At 54.1% G+C, this 22,627-nt stretch overlaps 2 protein-coding genes across 2 annotated transcripts in view; one reads left to right on the forward strand and one right to left on the reverse strand.

The window, feature by feature from the left end:
- CENPV (centromere protein V) overlaps window positions 1-1,496 on the forward strand; it is a 5,692-nt gene extending 4,196 nt beyond the window's left edge. Inside the window, 2 exon segments of the mRNA XM_025214854.1 lie at window positions 926-1,040; window positions 1,251-1,496. Of these exon segments, the coding sequence (XP_025070639.1) occupies window positions 926-1,040; window positions 1,251-1,375 (240 nt within the window). The 3' untranslated portion in view covers window positions 1,376-1,496.
- A 413-nt stretch (window positions 1,497-1,909) lies between these two features.
- The window catches only part of PIGL (phosphatidylinositol glycan anchor biosynthesis class L), a 61,706-nt gene continuing 40,988 nt past the window's right edge, over window positions 1,910-22,627 (reverse strand). The window contains exons 3-7 of the mRNA XM_006033112.3: window positions 20,600-20,690; window positions 13,710-13,777; window positions 8,342-8,373; window positions 3,703-3,836; window positions 1,910-2,964 (exon numbers count right to left, since the gene is read on the reverse strand). Coding sequence (XP_006033174.2) covers window positions 2,866-2,964; window positions 3,703-3,836; window positions 8,342-8,373; window positions 13,710-13,777; window positions 20,600-20,690 — 424 coding nt within the window. The 3' untranslated portion in view covers window positions 1,910-2,865. The remainder of the gene's footprint in view (window positions 2,965-3,702; window positions 3,837-8,341; window positions 8,374-13,709; window positions 13,778-20,599; window positions 20,691-22,627) is intronic.

Here is a 22,627-nt window from a genome sequence, read left to right on the forward strand (position 1 = left end):
AAAGTGCACGAGTGGGGTGGGCCTGAGAGATGCATGCAGTAGCCAGGTGGGCATCATAAACGTGCCTGTGGCTGGCTGGTGGGGAGCGCGTGGAGTTGAGGACTCCACTGGGATGCCCAGAGCCTGGCAGGGCATTTGCTAGCACAACTCAGGATGGAAAGTTCCACATGTGAAAAGGGAACACACTAGGCAGGGAAAGACTGTGCTGTGGGCAAGGGCTGCTATCCTCTGGGGTGGTACAGGGCAGGGCTTCCGCACTGTTCGTGCTACTAACGAGCTACTAACGAGCTAAGGGCTTGTGGCAAAGCTCTGGAAGACATATCGGTCTTGGCTCCGTGAGTCTTGGCGGAGGCGCTGGCAGCGTCACTCCAAAGTGTTCATTCTGCCTCTCTCTTAGGTCAGTGTTAGCCTATTTTACCTTGATGTTTTCAATCCTAATTGCAAGCTTAACTTCTAAATCTTTATGGTTACAAGGGCACTGCCTAGCTTGGCTTCCGGCTTTCTTCAACTCCTCACAATCAGATTTCCCTGGATTTTCCACTGCAGCTGAACAGTTTGCCACACTACAGCACGCTGTGGGCTCAGATGAACCCAGAGACTTGCCCACGGCTTCTTGGAACAACAGAAGTTCAGTTTTGTTTGTTGTGGGGCATTTAAAAAACAGGCCTGTGGCAACAGAGTACCACGCTGAAGTTAAAGCCTTGGTGCCTGTTGTACTGTGAGGGGAGGAGAGAGGAAAAGGAGCAACAGCAGCGCAGGAACCCTGTAACTCAGACGACGATATTTTTAGTCTGGCTGTAATGAAGCTTCTGTTTTGTGCCTGCCATTTTGGACTTCTTAGTTACAAGCCCAATGCCCGGAGGCAGTGGGGAGTGACCTGTTCCTGCTCCTCCGCCAAACGTTTGTCCTTTCTCTGTTTGCTCAGGGTGCTGATAACATAACCAAGTACACCTTCAACACACACCGCGCCCAGCACACCTTCTGCAAGACCTGCGGTGTGCAGAGCTTTTACACCCCCCGCTCTAACCCGGATGGCTATGGTAGGTAAAAGAAACAGGGAGGGAAACCTGGCAAACAGCTGGCAACAAAACTGAGTGTCCAGCTGGGCTCATGCCCGCTGGGACCACAAGCACTCTGTCCAAGGCAGCACAGTGCACCGGCGCTTGGCAGCTGTAGCTGGACCAAGAGCTGTGCCAGCCCTGGAATGGGCCAGTTCCCCTTCTGGGCAGTTATTTCTCCTCTTTCTGTAGGAATTGCCCCACACTGCTTGGATGAGGGCACTGTGCACAGCACCACCATCGAGGAGATCAATGGCAAGGAGTGGGAGAAGGCAGTGAAGGAGCACAAGACTATCAGGAGCATGTCAAAACCGTGACACCACTTCAGGGCGCCAAGTGTGTGCACTGGCCCAGGTGGACCAGCGCGTGATGTTAGCTCAAGCTGTCCTGTGCTGAGCTCTGAGGGAAATAAATCTTTGCTTTTTTTCCTTAAGTAAATTCCTCTGTGCTGCCTGATTTACCCCTCCACTCTCAAAGCCCATTGGTTCTGGACCCATCCCAAAGCTGGCTCCTTGGTACTTTACCTACCATGTTCAAATCACACTGGCCAGAACAAGATTCTTGCTTCCATTGAAAGAGTCTAATGAAGACCTGTCCTAATTGTGTTACTGTCTGGTTTATACCATTCTCCTACATAGAACAGTCCCGTCTCTGGGAACACTACTCTGTTACCCTGGTCTGCCTCCGGGTTTACAGTTAAACCCCATTTATAGTGACTTGATAGGCTCTAGTACAACTATATACTTATGCACATACTTAAGTTAACTTCCCTGGCAGTGTTCTTGTGTGAATCCACATGTTAAGGTGCTTTGCTGTGTAAGGAAAGACCACGCCATGTTCTTAGGTACGTATTTAAGCATGAGATCAGGGCTTGAGCACACAGTTAAGCCCTAATTTTGTTTTAATAGCTGGTGCAGTATTGAGGGGAAAGCACAATGGGAGTGATGAGCATTGTTATGACTGCCTCAGGGTGACAGTCCTCCTTTGCTCTCTGCTCCAACCTCTACGTAGACTTACACACTATACACAGCTAGGTGAGAACTGGCTGACTCATCACTTACCCGCTGAACTCAAAGGCAGGAGGACCCACACCGGGCTGCTGGAACGTCGATGTCTGCAAACATACTTCACTGGAGAACTGCCTGTCGTGCTGCCACCCTGTAGGAATAAATGCTAATGCTTCACCCCACAGTCTGCTGCTCACCCCACAGCCTGGCTGGGGGCTCAAGGTGGAAGGAACCAGCACATCCGTCTGTAATTGCTGATGTTTTATTTTACAGATTTGGGACTTAAAGTTCAGGAAGTGGCAGGCTGCCTGAATGGGGGTCCTCCATGACCCAGTAGTCCTTTGTGGTCCAATATTCCAGCCTGAGGGCTGCAGGATCAAATCCCAAGGGAGACTATGTGCCCTTGGACATGTCCTTCCTGGTGCCTGCCCTGGGGAACAGGGCGCAAGGCAGGGATTGCCAGGTGACCCTGAGCTCTAGATCCCTGAAGAAAAGCAGTGCTGTAACCTGAGTGATGTCTGAACTCTCACTTGTAATTAGCCTCAGACTGTTCCATGTTTCTGATCCTATTGGGTTATTACAATGAGAACATTCAAGAGTTGTTAGAGCCCAAGTAAAGGAGCAGAAGGAAGTACATACAGCATGCGTCTGCAGTCAAGGGGTTCTGGGCACTGTCTGCTTCCCATGGCAGGCAGAAGCAGGTGCTTTCAGTAGTGCTTGACCTGGCAGACTTCCTCTCTCCTTTGGTCCCTTCTCTGGGATCTCAGCGCACTGGGAGGTGTGTGCGACTCTGCACTGCGTCACAGAAGGCGGAGGGAATTGATCACCATATAGCGAGAGAATACCATGTAGATGTGGCGAAACCAGAGGAGCTGGCTGCGATGACACCGCATGGCCCGCTAGAAGGAGACAAAGAGGAAACTTCCGTACCCATTCGGAGGGCAGCACCCAGGCCTTTCTGGAAAGTTGCCTATTAGATTAACAGTGGGGCCCCCACCCTGGCAGGATTTGGACTGAACTGATCATTTATAGTGGCTTCTGATCTGCAGCTGCCAGGAGGACACCGACGGTGGTGTGTATAACACGACAGTCAGGAAGCCTGTGCCTCCGGGGAGGACAGGGTCCGAGGTCCAGAAGCCCAAGTAACTAATGGTGCTTTCAAGTCTCAGAGCAGTTTCTGTACCAGGAGTGTCCTGTTGCTGCCCTCATATAGGTGACAGCTCAGCACTGGGTACCAGGACTCCCAGAGCAGAGCATCCCCAGGTTTGCCCCTAAGAGAGTGCAACTTGCTAGGAGTGGCCATTGCCACCCACCTGGAGCTGCAGTTGGCGACCGCGGGCTCTAGCAAGCAGTGCCCTGTCTTGAGCTGAGCAGCCTGCACGATCCCATCTAGACAGAATATTTCATGCAGAGAAAGGCAGTCTCTACAGACCACACCTCTGCATCCAATACCTGGGTGGCTACAAGCTGCGGTGCAAGACTCACGCCCTTTGGATTCCTAAAAGCCAATCTACTGAATCATCATAAATTGCCAAAATGCAACCTGAATAATCCAAGTGTGTGAGACCCTCTTGGGTGATTCCCTCACCATCACTATGACATGATCTAACTGGCGGGGCAGGCACAAAGCATCTCACCTTGGCTTGTTCAGACTCCTCCTTGGTTAGTATGAAGAGAACATCCCGGGACAGCAGACAGCTAATGGGCACATCCAGCGCGGAGATATACTTCCGCAGGAGATTCACCGACTCTAGGATGAGGACTCGGCATCCTGCACAAAGACAAAAAAGAGCAGGATAGTTACTAGCCTGCAGGATCACCAGGCTGGGTTTTCAGATGCTACAGGGGTCCCTATCATAGAAGGATCGGGCTGGGCAGACCCTCAGGGCATCACATCTAGTCCAGCTCTGTCTGATCCATCCCAGGCAGATGCTTCTCCAACCTGCACCTACGAACTTCCAATAATGGCTGTTCCCCATGCCAGAGGCAGGCACCCCACCTCCAAACCTCATCGGCCTCTCCTTTCATGCCACCTGCTCTTCCACTCAAATGTTTCTTTACCTCTTAATTGTTCTGCTAGGGCTGGATGTGGACTTACGAGCTGGCAACCTGCCTCCACAGACCCACCACCTAAAGGATTTCTGAGCTGCTCTGGTTCACTCCAGGCAGGGTGCACAGGAAGGCCTTCAATGCCAAACCAGTGTCAGATAAAAACTGCATGAGAAGCCCTTGGTTTGCTGTCCCTCCTCCATTGCAGGGAAGGCTTTCCTGGTCTGGTCCGGATGGTGTCAACTGTTACCCAGGCTGGTATTGGCACTGTCAGATGCTTACCAGGCAGGGGGTGCCTGGAACAGGTGGGGGAGATTTTGCTGATATTTCTAAGACTCCTGTGAATTTTCCTTTCACAACTAAATTGTCCTCACTACTGAACTCAGCTCAGCTCCTGGTCCCATGAAGGGAGCAGAGCTCCTTGGGACCTGCCCTGAGATTCCTCAGTGCTTCCAAAGCTGACGTTGCTGCCATTGCGCTCATTGTTTCAGGTGTTTTTCCAAGCTCGGCAGAGCGGAGTGGAAAACCGGAGTGGGCTGTGGGGGCCGTGGCCAGCAGGTGGAGCTCTGGGATGGTGGAAAGCAGGCTGCAAGTAACGCCAAGCCCAAGATGAGCCCTAGCCCAGAAGCTGGGAACAGGTGGCCCTGCTGCCTTGAGCTCCAAGGCTCTCCTGAACTCTATGCGCCCAGGCAATTCACACTGCAAAGGCAGCAATCCAGAGGAGCACCTGTCTGCTAACAGCAACTGAGCTAGTCCTTGCAGCGAGGCTGTGACGAGCGGATGCCTGTGCCAACTAGCCCCCTGGAAGCACCAGGCGTGAGCCAGGGACACCCTGCACCACTCCCTGGCCTGTGCCTGGGGGACTCCTGCCCTGCAAGAGCTGGGCTGTGGGGAGCCGGGCTGCAGGCCAGGGGGCTCAAGGCATTCTCTGGGAGCGGGCAACAAGCCCCAGGCCTCATTTCAGAGGCAGGTTTAGACTTGGCTTGTTTCACCAGGCCAATGGCCATTGCTGTGTCAGTGCCCCGCTGCTGCTCTTCAGGCTGCTAGTTGCATAGAGCTGGACCCTGCACTGGTCCCGCTGCCACCGGGACAGGGCTGCTGTGACAGGCAGATGCAAACATCCCCTCCATGCGCTCCCACAAGGCCCACGCCTCCGTTCCCAAAAGGGAATTATTCAGATGTGGTTCAGTGCCAGGACTTACCCAGCTCAGGATCTGCAGCCTGTCCCCAGGGGGTACCACCAGCAGGCTGCACGCATTTTGCAGCACAAAGGGGACACGGATGGAGAACTCACTGATCAGATGCTACCCACAAGATCCTTCAGGCAGCTGCAGCCCAGCAATCTGCTTGCTGGGTAGGTCCAGCTGGCAGGGCTGGGGTCATGCCCTGCCGAGCTGAATAGCAGAGGAGAGCTCTGGAACTGGAATCTCCTGCCCTGGCACCCAGCATTTCCACCATATATATATTTATAAATTCTTCTTCTTATTTAAAAAAAATTAAAAAATCCAGCATTTCCACCAGGCACCTGTTGGCATCTCAGCCCTGCGCGGGGCAGGGAGAGGGGCTGGGGGCAACCGCAATGCAAGGTGCCTCTTGCTTTCCAGCCAACTGTTTATGAGCCTGGCAGAGCTGCCCAAGGTGTTCTTGCAAAGCTGGGAGCAGAGGAGGGTTTAGGGTTACGGGCGCTCCTGTGGAGGAAACCGTCCTTCATGCTTCCAGCCCATCTTTATCTAAGAAACCCCAGTTCCTGCAGCAAATGCCCTGACCTCCTTCCGCCCCAGCAGCCCGCATGTTCCTTGAAAGTAAAAACCCTGCCAGGGAATGTGCTGCTGGCGAGAGGTGCCAGCTCGGAGTCCTGCTGACCAGGCTGGGGGCAGGCACAGCCAGGCAGCCACAGCTTGTGCCCTGCAGGAGGCCTCTGTGCCAGCCAGGTGACTGGGGTCACCAGGCACTAGCAGCAGAGGCTGCTCCGCCTGTGAGCAGTGGGTGCCAGGAAGCAGGTAGGGGCTGGAGAGGGGAAGGGCTGGGGAAACGTGCTTCCCGCTCCCAGCTGGGTCAGAGAGAGGCAACACCCACCCAGTGCTATTGAGGGATTTGCTCTTATAACCTCTGTGTGCGGGGCAGACTGCTGCACCTGTGAACCTGATGCGAGTGTAGAGAAGCTGTTGGCAGCTGGAATAGCATTGCGGGGCCTGAAGGGAGCCAGTCGGGCTTTCTCCTTCCAACAAGCACATGCAAGTAGAGCTGCTGATGCTGCTCCTGCTAGGTGCCTGTACCCGGGCTCTTCCAGGATGAAGCTGGTTCCAGCCAGGACCTGGGTGTGTGGTGTGCACGCTGGGCAGAGGCTTAGGAGGCCAGGTGGGATATGTGGGGTGCTCACGGGCACATCACTGCACACGGTGCCATCTTGTCTCACAACCTGTCAGGGACCACGCTGACAGGCTTCACTGCCCAATGACACGTGGAAGGATTTTCTGTGGATCCACCAATCCCATGCATTTAGGCAGGTTCAATTTCAGACGCCCCCCGGCTTTTAAGCGTGCTTCTCAGCTGTGCTCCTGACGTCACGCTCCTGTCACCAAGCCCCTCTGATGCATGGCCCCCGCATGCCCGCCAGATCAAATTAGAAATGCCGGACATGTCAGCGGGTCAGGGACTATATTTGGAAAGGCTCAGTGTAAGCAGCAGCGCCGGGGCTCCCCGCTCCATGGGCACTTGTAGGTCATGTCAGATGTGATGTAATCAGAGGAGCGAGCATAGCTTCAGGAGTCCTTTGACACTGGGGGAGAAACAGGCGCCACCTAGACGTGAGCCTGGCTCCTGGTACCAATTTTAGACACGTTTAAACCCAGCCCCAACGACCAGCGTGAAGCTCCAGCAGTGTCTGAAGCCAGCCTGGCGTAGAGGCCCCCGGTACAAATCTGTCCACAGAGCATGGCAGTAACAGCCAGTGCTCGTTGCATCTTGTCCACCGCACTTTGGAGCTCCCTCTGCTGCTCCAGCAAGGCCCGTTCTCCAGACGACTGTAGCAAGGCTCAGCACCAGCTGCCCCTGCCTCTTCCCCTTCCCCTTCTCCTTCCCAGTGCTGCACAAACTCAGAACCATAGGGCTGGAGGACCTCAAGGGCCATCGTGACCAGCCCTCTGCCCAGCTGCTCCTAAGCCACCCCAGACCCGTGCCTGTCCAGCCTCTTCCCAAACCTCCGGTGATGGAGCTTCCACTGGGTTAATAGCTGGCTCCTCCTGTTCTGGCAGCTCAGAAGCTTCTCATGACAGGTCCTGGACTCTGCTGTTCAAGCCCACTGCCTCAGGCTCTGGCCTCCAGGGCAGGGGAGAACAATCACTCTCCATCTGGACAGCCTTCCAGACATATGAAACCCCTGCGTCTTCCCTGAACCTCCATTTCTTTTAGTTCCCCAGACCTCCGTTTTTATCCTATTCCTGGAGGAGAGGTCAGTGTTAATGCTCCCACTTCACAGACAGGACAATCGAGGCATGCATAGGGACAGTGACTTACCTGTTGCCACAGAGGGTCAGTCAGAAACAGAGTGGAGGAGACGCTGGCGTCTGAGCTCATGCCCACTCCACCAGACCAGCAGTGAACAGCAGCCCCAGGCCAGGGAGCTGCTGTTCCTCTCTGTTTTTGGCTCCTGCTGTTCCCCAGCAGGGACACAGATGGTTTTTCCCTGCCCCTGCTAACCAAATAGTGGGAGGCCGTTCCTGCAGCTAGGGGCTGGACACAGGCTTGAGACACGGCCGTCATACTTGCCCGCAGCAGTAAGGGGAGCAGAGCTCAGACTGTGCTGGGACAGGGCTAGAAAGCCCCTCAGCCAGAGGGTCACCTGGTTCCACCTCTCCCTCTGTCTGCACTTCTAAACCCTTGGCACCACTGCAGCTTGTCTTAGGGCTGATCAGCAAACCAGGGGAGACCAAAGAGTGGTGAAGGCAGGTAAAGGCAAGTGGTGAGGGACACAGTGAGAAGGGGCTGAGCACAGCGTTGCACCCCAGCTCCCCAGCCAGGCTGGCCCCAACAGCTGCAACACCTTGGTCCAGGAAGGAGTCCATGGGGAGCTGACAGAGCAGCAGGGAGTTCAGCTGCAGGTTCATTTGCATTGCAAATGGAAGGTGGATGATTCAGACAGAACATGCAAGTGAAGGGGTTGCCTAACGGGGGAGAGGGAGGTTGCTGACACCTGGGGCAAGCACTGGGGAGACGTGGCCGACATACCTTCAGGGAGCTTCCCCTCCGAGTGCAGGTTCCTGGGAAGGAGAAGAGACAGAGGGTGAGTGCAAGGGGAGGCCTTGCAAACCTGGCTTCACATACAGAGGGGCTTTGAGGGTCTGATGGACCACGCACCCACATGCGCACACTCGTACACGCTTGCACACGCACTTGCAGTGGTACCCCTTGAAATGCACTTCCAAGAGCAGATGCTGGGTGCCCTGGGCCCACTGATGCAGGGACAGAGTGGGGCTGGCTGCCCACAAATGGCTTCTCTCCCCGTGTGCCTTCACCCTCCTCATCCTCAGCACAAGCATGAGCAGTCCAGGCCAAGGGGCTCCCTGACACCCAGTGTTGTGTCGGAGGAAATGCTGCAAGATGCTGCCCAACACCCGGTGTCACTGCAAGAATGTCTGCCCTCCAAGGCGCTGCTGGCGTGGCAGCAGTGCCTCCCTGCCAGAGCTCCTAGGGAAGCTGGAGGCCTCTCTGGGCCATGCCCGAGGGTCTCTGCACATGTAGCTGGGCTGGATCACTGTTCACAGACAGGAGAGCTTCCACCCACTTGGCTTCCTACTGCTGCCCAGGATGCCTCGCTCACGCTTTGGGAGCTGCCCTCTTTCACCCAGGGCCACAGCCAGGGGTTTAGTGGCTGTTGCAGTGAGCGGTGTGGGAAGCACAAATGGCCCCCACATCCCAGGCACAGTTTGGATAACGGCAGGGCTGTACTGCCAGGGTGCCTCTATCCTGGCCTAGTGCAGGAAAATGCCCCTTAAAAACTCAGAGAGCCTGGGGATGAGACCGTGGGGACGCCAAGTGTGCTGCAGCACATGTGCCGAAGGCGCAAGGGATGCTGAGCCTTGATTCTTGTCATCTCTGGGGCTCACTTTCCTTTGTGCCTCTCTTTCCCCTCTGCTGTGTGGCACTTCCAAGAGCTCCCGTTCACTCCGCTGTCCTCTGGCCCCTGCTGCGGTGGGCCAGACGTGCAGGTGTCCGGTAGATGGCAGCAGGAGCAGTCCCACAGCTGGGCTGTGCAGACCCAGACAGGGGCCAGTTTGCCAACCCCTCCCCCCCCCCCAAAAAAAACCCCAAACCCCCAAGCAAGGTTACTTCACCCTGTGTAGTACTGACAGAGATCGTTATCGTCCCCGCGCAGCGCTGCGCACGGACAATGTGACAATTCACGTGTAAATCCAGCGGGATAAACTACGCATTGTATGCAAACTGCAGTGTTCCTCCCGTCACTTGCAAAAGCCCGTCATCTCTCGTTTCTGGTTCGTTTCAAGGAAAGGGATTAGCCACACGGGCATAGACAAAATAGGAAGTGCTGGGTGATGAATACACAAAGCAGTTCAAAGCCGGAGTCCGGCCAGAAATGCAGGTCATGGCAGAACTCAGGCGCAGCAACCAGGGGGCAGAGGCCCTGGATAGAGTCTCCCATCAGCCTTCTTCTCTTCTCCAGAGTGCGAGATCTGCAGCCCACGGGACTGACTCCATCACACAGGGGAACAGGCCTGGTAAAGTTTATGCCATCCCTCTCCACCCTACGGTTAGTCTCTAAGGTAGTTAGTCTGCCCTGCCTTCTGCCTCACTTCACACTGACGTGGCTCTCCACTCACAGCTGACGTCTCCCTCTTCAGCCACCTTCTCTCCCGGCCTTGGGGATGTGCAAGGGGCAGAAGGAAAAGCTTGGCCCCAGGAGCCAACTGGTGATCATCACCACTGGCCACAAGCCTCAGGGCATGGGGATACCCCTCTCACTTTTCAGGGCCTGTCTGGAGAAGTTCCAGTGAGGAGCAGGGGCCCCGCTGGCAGGGAAGGACAGTTCAAGTTAGGAACAGAGGGGACTTGTGTTCAGGGGCTTGATGGGCATGGCAGCTTGGCGGCAGGGTGCTCCAGCCTTGCTCTGCTCCGAGTCGTAGGAGCTATTCTTGGAGCGGGGAGCAGACGTGCGGCAATGCAGCTGCTGTCCTTGCTGCCTCCATCCTGAGCCAGCTGCATGGCACGGGCTGCCCTTGGGTCAGTGCAGTGATGGGGAAGAGATCTGTGCCGTGGAGAAATCGCCGGGGTGTTCGTTCATCCCCCCAGCACTAGGATGGAGCGCACTGTGGTGGGAACATGCAACGCAGGCAGGGCTCTGCCTCCCCCGCACGCCCAGGAATATTGACAGTACTCTCCCAAACCTGGCTTCTCCCGTTGCCCATCCTATTCCCCTCCAGTGGTCTCCATGGAGCAGCTCCAAGTAGAGCAGAGGTGACGGCCACTTGCTGCTGCCATTTCAGGAAGGTTGTTCTGGAGACGAACCGTGCTGCGCTGCAGGGGAAGCGGAAGTTGCAGGAAAACACGACGAGGAGGCACTGCAGCTGGCAGCATGCCTGCACTGGAATCCACCTGCATGGTCCACTGCTGTCCTCCTCGCTCAGGTCCAATCACGTAGGGTGCTGAGCATCTCCCCTGAGATGCAGGAGTGCTAAGGGCTTGCAGGTGCTCAGCAGCTGGCAGGACAGGACCTCGGTGTTTAGGCATTAGGTGCAATCCGAGACCTGATTTTTGGTCAGTCTCAGGAGCAACTCTCCACCAGCTCTCCTAGGCACAACTCTCCGGGAAGCGCGGCGCACCAGCATCTCAGACCAAAGCTGGCAGCAAGAAACAAGTAAAAACCAACTGAGGACGTCAGGATTGGGCTGTCGGGGGACTCACTGAGGGGTCCAAGGGAGAGGGCAGGGGAGCCCAAGCCCTGCTGGGTGGTCTGCAGTTCTGGTGATCCTCTGCTCCATGGAAAATTGTGCAGGGACATTGAGACCTTCCCTCCGCAAGGGTCTGACTTCATGGTGTTGGTCACTGCAGAGCACTGGGTGAATGCAGCGCATACATAAGAACACGGGCTCCACTGATCTGCCGAATTAACGGGCTGAAGAGATGCGGGAGAAGAAGGGCAGCTGGTCCCCAGGGAGTCCAGAGACATCCCAGGTCAGGCTTCCGGAGCTAAATGCTCATGAGCTGAGATGCCTCCTCCCTACCTGGCCGCGCGGGCTGTGATTCCCTGGCAGGCCGAGCTCCCACAGCTCGCAACGTGCAGGCCTGCCGCCTTTGTGCACGCTTCGGAAGCTCAGGTTGGGTTTTGCCAGTGCCTGGAAGAGCCAGTGACTCAGGGCAGTTCCAGGGCATGGACGAGAAGGCTGCTCCACGGCTCCCCGCTCTCACCCCCACGGCGCTGGGGTAGAGCGGGAACGGCCGCAGCTTCCATCAGCAACGTGACCAAACTGCTAATGCCATGAAGAGCTGGGGGAGGACACGCCGTTCCGGGAGGTTTCTTTTCTCTGATTAGAGAGAGCTGGTCATCTGGTCACCGTTACCAGGGAAACGGCTGCTGAGGACGGACAAAGCTGGTGCCTTCTGCTCCGTTCATCTGAGCGAGGCCTGCTGGATAGTGGCGGTCTCCTCCCGGCTCCTTGCGACTGGCATTTAACCTACCCCCACACTCTGGTGCAACTGCACGGGACAGCAAATGCTCTTTTCTCCCATGCACGTGCCCCAGATATACCCAGGATCACGCAATGCTGCTCTCCAGAGTGAGCACGCATGCACAGAGCCATGCCAGGGGACTCAGGCACTGCCAAGCCTCATAATCACCTCCTAATCACCACACTGAGTGCCACGTGCTCTCCCTGCAAAGCCTCAAGCCCCATGCTGAGCTTGCAGCCCGTTGGGAGGAAGCTAGAGAAGTCAGAGACTTTTTTCCCCAAATGGAACAGACAAGACCGGCTTGGCTAATGGTGCCTTGATGCCGCTTTTAGATGGCGCTGCTGATATAAGTTTTATGGATGCAGTTGCTATAACGACATAATGCACGGTGGTTAAATATAGCAGTGACTGTTTTCCACTCGGTTTGCTCTGCCCTAAGCAGAGAGGGACTCCGCTTTCACGTTCTCGCTGGGCTGAGGTGGACTTCACTGCTCGACGCAGAAACTGGGGCAGCGGCAGCAAACAGAGCGCCCGCTGGGAGGGAAGACAGTCTGTTTAAAACCAAACCATCCTGTGACTCTAGGAGGGTGGTGAAGCACTGGAACGGGCTGCCCAGAGCGGCCGTGCTATCTTCATCCTCAGAGGTTTTGAGGACCCGGGTAGACAAAGCCCTGGCTGGGATGATGTAGTTGGGGCTGGTCCTGCTTTGAGCAGGGAGTTGGACTGGATGAGACCTCCTGAGGTCCCTTCCAACCCTCATTTTCTATGATTATATGATTTCTATGACTCGTGCACAGCAAAATGACTGCGACCACCACCAGATCTGTGGAAAACCCCATCATTTCAAATGGGAAGGCTCTGAGACAGCGTCTCCCCCAACAGAGGCTCTCTCAAGCCCTTCCCCAGTGTCACCCTGTGATTAGCAGAGATGCTTACGGAAGTGTCTCAGGACCGAGCGAGAAGGCACTATGCTGCAACCGTGTAGCTCGTGGGCCCTGCCACAAGCTGCGGGAACTCAAAATGACTTTTTGGCAATACTGGGATGGTCTTGGTGGCCTTTGCTCTTCTCAGTGGGACTGGCTCCTGCCTAAGCCCCTCTGCAGTGACTGCAGCCATAGCTCATGGGATCCTTCCTAAGCACCTCTGCAGTGACTGCAGCCATAGCTCATGGGGAGGAGACAGACCGAGGCAGGGTTAATCTGAATGTGGCAGAAGTATCGGTGTGTAAAAAGTCACAACCATGCCAGGCAGCCTGCACGAGAACCCACCGGGGCACAGAGAGTGGAAGTATGCTTGTCTGCAAGACAAGGGCAAACACAAGAAAGGAAGGGAGAAAAAAAGAGGGCCCCAAATTTAAGCTCTCCCAACCATGGTGGAGATTCGCCTTGGCCCCAGCCTGCTGCACCCTTTTCTGCCCCCGCTCTAGGAACTCTCATCCTCCCTGGTAGCATACAGCTGCACTGTGGGCCTGCAGACCCCTCCTGCCATCACTGGCCTGGCCCTCATGGAGAGCCAGAACCATGTGGACAAAACACACACCAGCCCTGATGTCTGGCATCTCCTGCCATGGGTAGTGCCGGTACCTGAGCCCTCACACCGAAGTCCAGAGTTGGCAGACCCATGTGCACATTAGCATACAAACCTCTTGTGGACACACTGGATTGAATTCCTCCCTGGTACGTCTGCTCTGACCTCAGTCATGCAGCAGCAGCAATGGGTTTGGTCCCACATGTAAAATACCCCTCTTCCCCTTGTAAAAGCACCTGATGCCCTAGAGGAATTATACACAGGGGCAGACTACCCTGCAGCTGAGTTTGGGTTCTAGCTCACAGTCCTTTAGTTACACAAGCACATTCACCCTCTTTCAAACAGCATTTCAGTGCCACTCCCCGGGGACTGTGGAGCATCGTACCTTAGAGCCGCGTAAAGGGAGATGTGGTTAGCGTGGCCACTCACTCCTCCAGCATCAAAGGTTACCACCTGCAAAAGAACCCACAAACAAACACACTGAGAGATGCAGAGACCCACAGCCATGCTCGCAGCTACCGTCAGCCTCAGCGCTCCTCAGCTGCAAGCCAGCAGTGAGTTGGCCTTGTACAGCACCCAGAACTATGGGGCCTTGTGCAGAACCAGGGCTCTGCAGTGCCACAGGCATAAGAAGAAATGCAGACCCCCTGGTGCTGAGCACAGCAAAAGGCCAAACTGAAAGACAAGCAAGATGCGCCCCCATCCAATACAGCTGATGCCTGTTTGCAGCAACATCTGAGAAGAGCAAAGCTTCTTACCAGCAACACCCCCCCGGAACATTCTTCCTGAGCATGCATGCAGCCCACGCCGCCCAGGACAGCAGCCGGGACTTGGGAGCAGCACAGCACCAGGGCGCCAACACACTGCTACTGACAGGGCGTGTCTACACATGTATTTATGCGCGCCTAAACTTAATGCGCCTTAGCTTAAGGCGCATTACGAGAACGTAGGTGCGTGTCTATATGTGGATGCACTAATGTGCATTAAGGTGCATTAAATCTAGCCATGAATAGCTAAGTCGCATTAGCGCACATACAGACATGCTAATACACATTAACACGATGTGTATCCATTGACGCACACCAAGTTAACGCGCATTAGTGCATCTACATGAGCACTAGTGTGACTTAGCTCTTTGCACCTAAATTTGATACCTGCTTTACGCAGGTATCAAATTTAGGCTCACATAGTCTTAAATTGCCATTTTTAAGGCACATTAAGGGTGGGCACATGTAGACACGCAGCCTTAATGTGCCTTAAAAGTGGAGATTTTAGGCTAAGCCTGCTTAAAAGAGGCACGTGTAGACGCGCCCACAGACACATTGTGGACAAACAGCCTAGCAATGGAATTAGCTCTTTTATCCAACCAGCTGCACACAAGACGCTGTTGGCTAGGGCAGACGCCCACAGGACAGGCTGCTTATTGCTGTTTGGGGAGGGGCTGCTTCTTCACTCGAAGGCAGCGTGTCAATGGCCTCCATCTTCTTGGTCCAACCAGCAGAAGCGACACTGAGCACATCCCAAAGGTGCCAAGGCTTCCCCAGAGCATAGGAGCAAGAGTCAGCTACTCCTCTTGCCCCCTGCAATACCTCTGTCACAGGGCAGTGGGAACAGGAGGGTGCAAAAAGGGCACCCACATGACTTGTGGGCACAGAGCTGACCCTGGGGCTCACTCTGCCCTCCTGTTGTTGGGTACCGAAAGGCCCCTGATTCCCAACTCAGGTGACAACAGGGCAGCACCTAGGCTGGGGCAGAAAGGACGTGCACCTCGGTAGGCTGGCCTGATGGCCCAGGGCATGCTGCAACCTGCTGCTCCACTCTTCCAACAGGAGAGGCCCTTTCTAATGCAAAAGGCGCCCTGGGAGGAGGGAGATAAGAAATGCTCAGAGAACACAGGCACCTGCTGCAGAATCCCTCCTCCCTACACACGTCCCCAGCCGGACTTCCCACTTCACCCCAGGCTGTGAATTTGAGTTGGCTAACATGTCTGATGGGAGGCCTCCTCACTGTGGCCAGCGGGGAGGAGGCATTGGGGTCAGGCCTATGGCAGGGAGAGATAAGAGAAGCTGTGAAAGGATCTGCCCTTGCCACTCAGCTCACTCAGGACTCCAGCAAAGGCTGTCCTTGTCCCTGGCTGTGAGACACCTGGTTATATGGGCTGGATGATCCAAGGTCACATCATTCCCTGGTGTGTCACCAATGGGTGGACCCAGAGATAAGACACAGACCTTGTCCTGGAGAACTAACAGTCTGACCCCCCACCCCCATTGAACAGCACGAATCTTATGTCACACTGAGTCCCACTGGGCTCCCCCCCAGCATCAGGTGCTTACTCCGCACAGTGACCCTGACCCAACGAGAGGATGTAGCTACCGGAGACACCCAGACAGGTTTGTGCTCTGAGCAGCCAACACAAAGCACCCCATGACATCCGGCCCCCGGAAGAGGATGAGGAAAAGCATCTGTGACAGGCATTAGTCATGGCAGTTATTGTGCAGCTGGAAGGGCTTCAGATACCAAGGTGATGAGGGCAAGATAAGAGCCCAGAAGTGGAATAGATAAGCTGCAAATTATTGTAGTGAAACAGGCCAGGCCACTTCCACAAGCAAAGGGCCGGGACAGGAAAATATCCTTGACATGGAAATTATTGCCTTGCTGGAGTCTCTGGAGCGTTTCCTTCTTTGCACCTGTGCTGGATGGGAGCTCTTGCTGGTGGGAGCTGTTGGGTTTAAATGGGCTACAGAGTTGCTGCCTGCCTTACTCTCAAAACATCTGCCTTATCAATCTGCGGCACCTTCCAGCATGCCGTTCTGTGCGTGCAATGATGTGTCTTGGAGACGTAACAGGCACAGCGGCGACCTTCACCTGCAGCGTGGCTACATCTACAAGGCTGGTCTTGTATCAGCAGGCAGCGAGCTCAAGCCGATGTGCAGCTGCTGATGGATGGACGTCACATCTGTCCTATATGCAGCATCTCTCATGCTGGGTGCTGACTCCACGCCAACAGACTGCTGTGTTCATCGCTGCTAACCTCATGAAAGCAGGCAGCAATCAATCATATTGAAATACATTCTTCAGGCCTCTGGGATTCATTCACTTGATAATAAATCTGACTTTCCAGTTCCTCTGTCACTAGCTGGAGAAAAGTTCACAGAGCTTTCCTGGAGGGCATTGCTTCATGCATTCAATTTAAATGCCCAACCCCAACTGACGATGAAACCAAGCAAACAAGTATACACATCTTGAAACAGTCTAGGCTGAAAACAGGCTTGGCCGGGAAACATTCCTGACGTGGGAACTACTCACACTGTCAAACCCTTGGGGGTTTCCCCCTCTGCACCTGTTCTGAAACTGCTCCTGGGGTTTATTTTTCTGGATGACCTTGGCATTTAGGAGCTGGGACTTTCACTGGTGGAAGCCAGCAAGGCAGCCAAGATAAACACAGAACAAGAGATCCCTTCCGGAGGCGGGGGGTGTGGAAGGAGGAAATCTGCTCTGTTTCCAGCAGAGGAATCTCCTAGGAGGTCTGGAGTCCATGCTTCGTCTGCATGCACGGGAGAGGGAAACTGTTTGGAGCTCTGGGTCTCCTGACTCTTCCTGGCTCCATGCAGTGCTTGAAAGCGCAGCTCACATCTTCCATTGGAAGGAGACTTCCTGGGGGAGCAGGTTCCCTGTTCCTTCCTCAGAAGTGGCCATCCCACAAAACACTGTAGGAGCAGCCTGGTTTGTGGCCCCATTTCTTCCCCACATGATTCTTACAGGCCTGGTTACTCTGGAGAGGTCACTGGCAATCAGGGACCTATGCGAGTTCCTCTCCGGCCCTCTACTAGGCAGGTTTTTGGAAGATATTCATCTGGAAATGAACAAAACTTTGTACCCTGTGTCCCTGCATGGTTAGAGAGAAGCCATAATCAACAATAAAGGGCCTGTGGATCCAAATCAAATGGAGATCTGCGTCACGGCGCTGGCTGGCCAGGAGCTGCAGATGTCTGAGCGGGCGCCAGCTCTCCTGAAAGCCCCCAGGCCCTTCCTCCCGCCTGCCTCAAATATACAGGATAAAATGATACCCTGAGCAAAGACAGAGGCAGTGGGGGAGAAGGGACACATCAGGGTCTCTCAGGAGACCCTTCCCTTCCTTATACAAGGAACTCTGCAGGTTGTGGCATGTCCCGGGTGTCTGGCAAAGCCACACAACACCAAACGCCAAAGCCAGCACACACCAATTTTGGGGCCTGGAGACTGGGATCCAAAACCCCAGAGCTGAGCCCAGCCCCCAGAGGCTTGGATCCAGCTTGGATTGCAGGCCGAGCGTGAGCCTGTTTTGCAGATCTGGGCTGGACGTGGCCCAAGAGGCTGGAACCGTTCGTGAGCAGCTGAACTTGGGGGAGCCCCACCCGTCCACCATGGAGAGCAGCCCAAAAGGTCCCGCTACCCTTGAACCTCCGCACTAGCTCAGGGTCTGCCCAAGCACCGTCTGGACTCCAGCTCCGCATCCCATGCCTGCTGTCTGTCACCAAGCGCTTGCCTGAGATCCTGAGCTGTAGGATTGCATCATCTCGAGGCTGCCTGAGACCCACGCAATCCCATGTAATTTGCGCTACATGCACTAAGTACTTTCTAATCCAGGTCGAGACAGACGAGCCTTGGCTGACTCTCCCGGCACTGGCCTTTGCTTATAAATCCAGCAGGCAGGAAATCGTTCCCAAAGTCTATAAATTAGTTTTGGCTTTGAGCGCACCGGCCTTTAATTTCTGTCTGTACTATTTAATGTAGAGCTTGGATGAAATACGTCCCTGCAGTTCTCAAAGAGATTGAGTTACTCCCCGACTTCCAGGGCAGTTGGGGAAATGAGTAAGTCTGTAATGGAACAAAAACACACGGAACACGGCGCGGCTCCCTCTCCGCACGACCCCTCCTTCCAGCCACGCTGGAGCTGCAGCCTGCCTCCCCGCTGCCACCGCTCGGGAAATAAAAGGGACCACTACCTACACCAGGATCATGGGGACAAGTGGGAAAGGTTTCTCTACCTGGGGTCCATCCTGAGAGGTGAAAATGCTGCATGTTCTTCAATCACAACAGCTCCACCAAGTTAGCTTCTATATGTTTGAAGCCATGTCAGCCTAAGTTACAAGGAATAATGGCCACAAGCTAGCAGAGAGCAGATTTAGACTGGACATTAGGAAGAACTTCTTCCCAGTTAGAGTGGCCAAGGTCTGGAACGGGCTCCCAAGGGAGGTGGTGCTCTCCCCTACCCTGGGGGTCTTCAAGAGGAGGTTACTCTTTCCTGCCTACGCAGGGGGTCGGACTCAATGATCTATTGAGGTCCCTTCCGACCCTAACATCTATGAATCTATAAGTCTTGCGGGGCCTTTTCCCTTGGTTTAAGCTAATTCCCCCAAGCTGGGATGATTGACACATGCACTCCTTTTACCCCATCAATGCAGGGCCCTTATCTTGGAAGAGCAGAGATGATCCTGGTGTAGCCAAGAGCTACCTGCAACCCGTACCAATCCAGTCCTCCAATGGAGAAGACCCCCTAACTTGCAGGGGGTGGACTAGGCAAATGAGCTACTTGTTTCCTTGGCTGACATGCTATTTTCGTTCCTGCTTTAGAGATGCTTCAGCAGATATCTGGGTCATGGGCATTTATTTAGGTGGTTTAAAATGCTGTATGCCTCCCTGCCAGCTTGATGCCCCCAGCTCTGGCCAAGGTGGCTTTTGTGTCACTAGGAGAAATTCCTCTCTGGGAACATCTCCCCTACATTTCTACTGCCCCAGTTCTCTGGCTAGGAGACTATGGCAGGTCCTGAACACCGTGGAGTGAGGCAGTCAGGGGGGCTGCTCCATTGCTCTCATCGGTAGCAAAGATACCTACCATGCGAGCAGCCTGGCACGAAGGGCACTTCTGATGTTCATGTTTCCTACTCAGGACCAATGTGCGTGATTTTCCAGCTCACGCTATGCAAGGAGCAGACTCCAGCCTCCTCTGCTGTTGAGCAGCGGGGGTTTGCTTTCCTTTCCGGTAGGGGGCCAGCCCTTCCTGCTCAGGCAAGGGGGGTTTAGTGCTTTCAGGGTTCTCCTGGGACTTGAACAGGTTTGCTTCACTGCCCAGGAGTCACAGACATGCAATCCAAGTCCCCCTTGAGTTAAGAGCTTTCAGATCAAATTAAAACTCTGTCTGTTCACAGGGCCAGAACGCGCAGAAAGACGCCAGGAGAGCTGCATGCCACTCCTCTGTGCTCCACAACGGATTTCATGGGAAATTAGGCTCCGAATCCATAGACAGTTGAAAGTACAAGGCTGTTTCTTGTGCTCTGGGGGCTCTCAGTTCCTGTGCTACATAGGACTCAGGGTGCACACTGCAGTCTCTGGTTTCCTTTGCTGTCATGCGTACTGCAGTGATGCTTTTGTATTTCATGTAAGACAAAAGCCAGGCTGAGCAGAGACTACCTCAAACCTGAGCCCCAGCCCTATCTTCTGGGGTCCTCAAGGATAAGGATGAGCAGCTCTGATGAGCTTGTGATTTTAAGATGTGGACACACATCCACCTCTGCCTATGATAAGATATCTCCAAACTCACCTATGACCCAACCCGGACCTGAACCAAGGTTTCTAGATGTGAAATCTTTCATTAACTTCCAACATCACCCTTTCCCATTCTGTTTAATGAGGCTATTTTACTCTTTTCTAGACTTTTAGCAGTTGTTAACATATATATTTAGAAGAGGGTTAAACTGACCTGGCTTCACCTAGCAAAGACCCATGGGAGAGCTTTGGCACCTGCAAAAGACTAGAAACAAGAATGGCGCACAAATGCTCACCACGATGTATCAGTAATTAAAACCACGGGAGGCAACGCTTTCAGGTTTCATTTCATTTCAGCTGAAGGGCTCAGCCAAAGATTCACTTCCATTAACAACCCTGGGGTTTGGTTATGGTCCCACTTCCCAGGCTCAGCAGAGCTTTGCCTCAAGTTTTTTTGTCTTGAGATGTGAGTTAGAAGCTGAAGTTCAGACAAAGGTGGTGATGTCTGGTTGAGGTTGGTAAAAATCCCACATAAAGGATGCCCCACAGGACCCAATTACAACAAGAGGCAATATCAGATAGCATCTGATTCACGGTGGGGGAAGAACTCTGCCTGCTCCTGGGAGCCTCCAGCAGTTAAAAAATATCTGCACAAAACTCTACAGAAACTGTTGTACAGGAAAGAGCGGACGTGAGACATGAGCAGCCTGCTCCTGCCAAACCCCTGTCCTGCGGAAAGCTTCACATTACCAGGTTGATGTTGTTGGTCTCTATGTGCTTCAGCACAAAGGTGGAGAGGAGCTGCGTGTCCCACTCGACAGCTGGATCGTCCGGAAGATCCCTAGAAACAAGAGCACAGTCCGTCACCTCACTGCTGCTGGTGCCCAGACTGGGCTGAAGAAAGGCACTCTTCTTATCTTATTTGGAGGCAGGAACCAAGACAACTTTGTGGACCATAGAAAACCACCCATCTACCTAAAGTGACTTCCTCAAAGACTAACAAGCCATGTGAATATGGGGGAGGGGAGGGTACACTGCAGTAAATCCAAAGTAAAGCCACTCAAGTCAGTGGACTTATTCGACTGACAATGGTGTAACTGAGAGCAGACTCTGATTCCCAGTTTTCAAGCATCACCAAGTGCCTAGCACTCTGCGGGGTGGGGTCCTACATTGATAATAATACAGCCATTAGCAACGCTAGGACAGCCTAAGGCCATGGAGACCCAGGAGGACTGGTTAAGCCATTCTTTCCCTCACTCTCTTCTTGTCCTGTGCTAGTCTGATTATTGCCTCAAGGCAGCTTAGCAGACCGCCAAGGCATAACCTTCTCACATCGACATGGGGTTTGGACTCATAACGGTCCCAGCTGTTGGCTGCAGAGAGCAGACTCCACTTCCTAAGGCACCGTGTCACTTCCCAGGATGAAAGGGATGGTAACCTCTGCATCAAGGCAACACAAAAGCATCTCCTTGGCACGCTGCTCTTCACATCCCAAGGTCAAGGTCACACTGGAGCTACACAAGAGGGCTTTTTGGCAAAAAAACCCCAACCCACACTGCTGTTAATCCTGGAGGTGCCTGCCAGCAGTTTCAGCCACTGCTTTGCCTAGCCCTACTCTGAGCAGGTTGAAGGGATCGATACAGCAGCAGCACCAATGGAAACTATTTTTCCATTGGCGCTCAACCTTGCCTGGGGATTCGCAGCAGTGGGAACTTTTGCTAAGTCCTCTTACCAGAGAGAAGATCTTAGTCTGATGCATCTAACCCCGGGCGTCCGAGTTTCATCACAGGGCAATGCCTACGTTCTGAAATCTGGCCTGTCTCAGCATCCTGCCAGGCTTACCGCTACCCTGCATAAAATAAAATGCTTCTCAGCCTTGCCCCAGTGAAGAAGTGGCCCCCAGATATCACTGACCACGTGTTACGCGGGCTTCCTGGCTCAAACCAAATCAGGTCCTATCCCAAGTGGCACGTGCTCCAAGCGAGGCTTGAACAGGCTGCTTGAATGGAGGTTCAGCCTGTTCAAGCCTTGAAGACACACGAATGGGTAACCTGCTAATAGTGAAGACAGGCTAAATGGGATTATTTGGTGACCAGTTACAGTGGAAACACCACCCTCCGCCATGGGCAGCAGCTTGAGGCAATGGGTCAGAAACTCTTCGTTCACGTGGCTCAGGTAGTGTCTGTTCTCTACAACCCGGCATAAAGATAGGGAGGGCCAGCAAAGTGTCCCGTGGAAACCTCTGGTGAGCCCCAACAGAAAGAGGTCAGGAAGGAAATGGGAAGGATGGAAATAGCACCGTCTGGAAGGCTGCTAGCGTCACCGCTGCTGCTCTCCGTTTGTTGGGCTGCCTCCAGAAACACTGCTGGGTAGTGGAGCAGGTTTTAACTAGTTTAGACAGATAAAGGTCACCCTAGTTCAATGGAAATCAACAGCTGGAGGCAACTGTTCAGGATCCCTGGAAACAAAATCTGAAGGCATGTGGAGATTAACCCCATGCACACCGAACCGATTAAAACAGGCCCACTTTGCAAGCGGCTATGCTTTTCTCCCTGGATCGGGGTCCCCTGAAGAGACATTTGTGCCTAGCAAGCAAGAGGATTTTTTTTCCTGCATAACATCACCTTGCCAGGGAGCGGGGAGGGAGACGCCAATGCTGTCCACCCAAATGCACGAGAACAGAAGCAGTTTGTAGCTTGTCAACCCCCACATCGCAGCAAAGGAAACATCATCATCCTGGTGTTTGCAGACAGGTAACTTGAAAGGCAGAAGGGAAAT

This window comes from Alligator sinensis, unplaced genomic scaffold, assembly GCF_000455745.1.
Source record: "Alligator sinensis unplaced genomic scaffold, ASM45574v1 scaffold1801_1, whole genome shotgun sequence".
Classification (NCBI taxonomy): domain Eukaryota; kingdom Metazoa; phylum Chordata; order Crocodylia; family Alligatoridae; genus Alligator; species Alligator sinensis.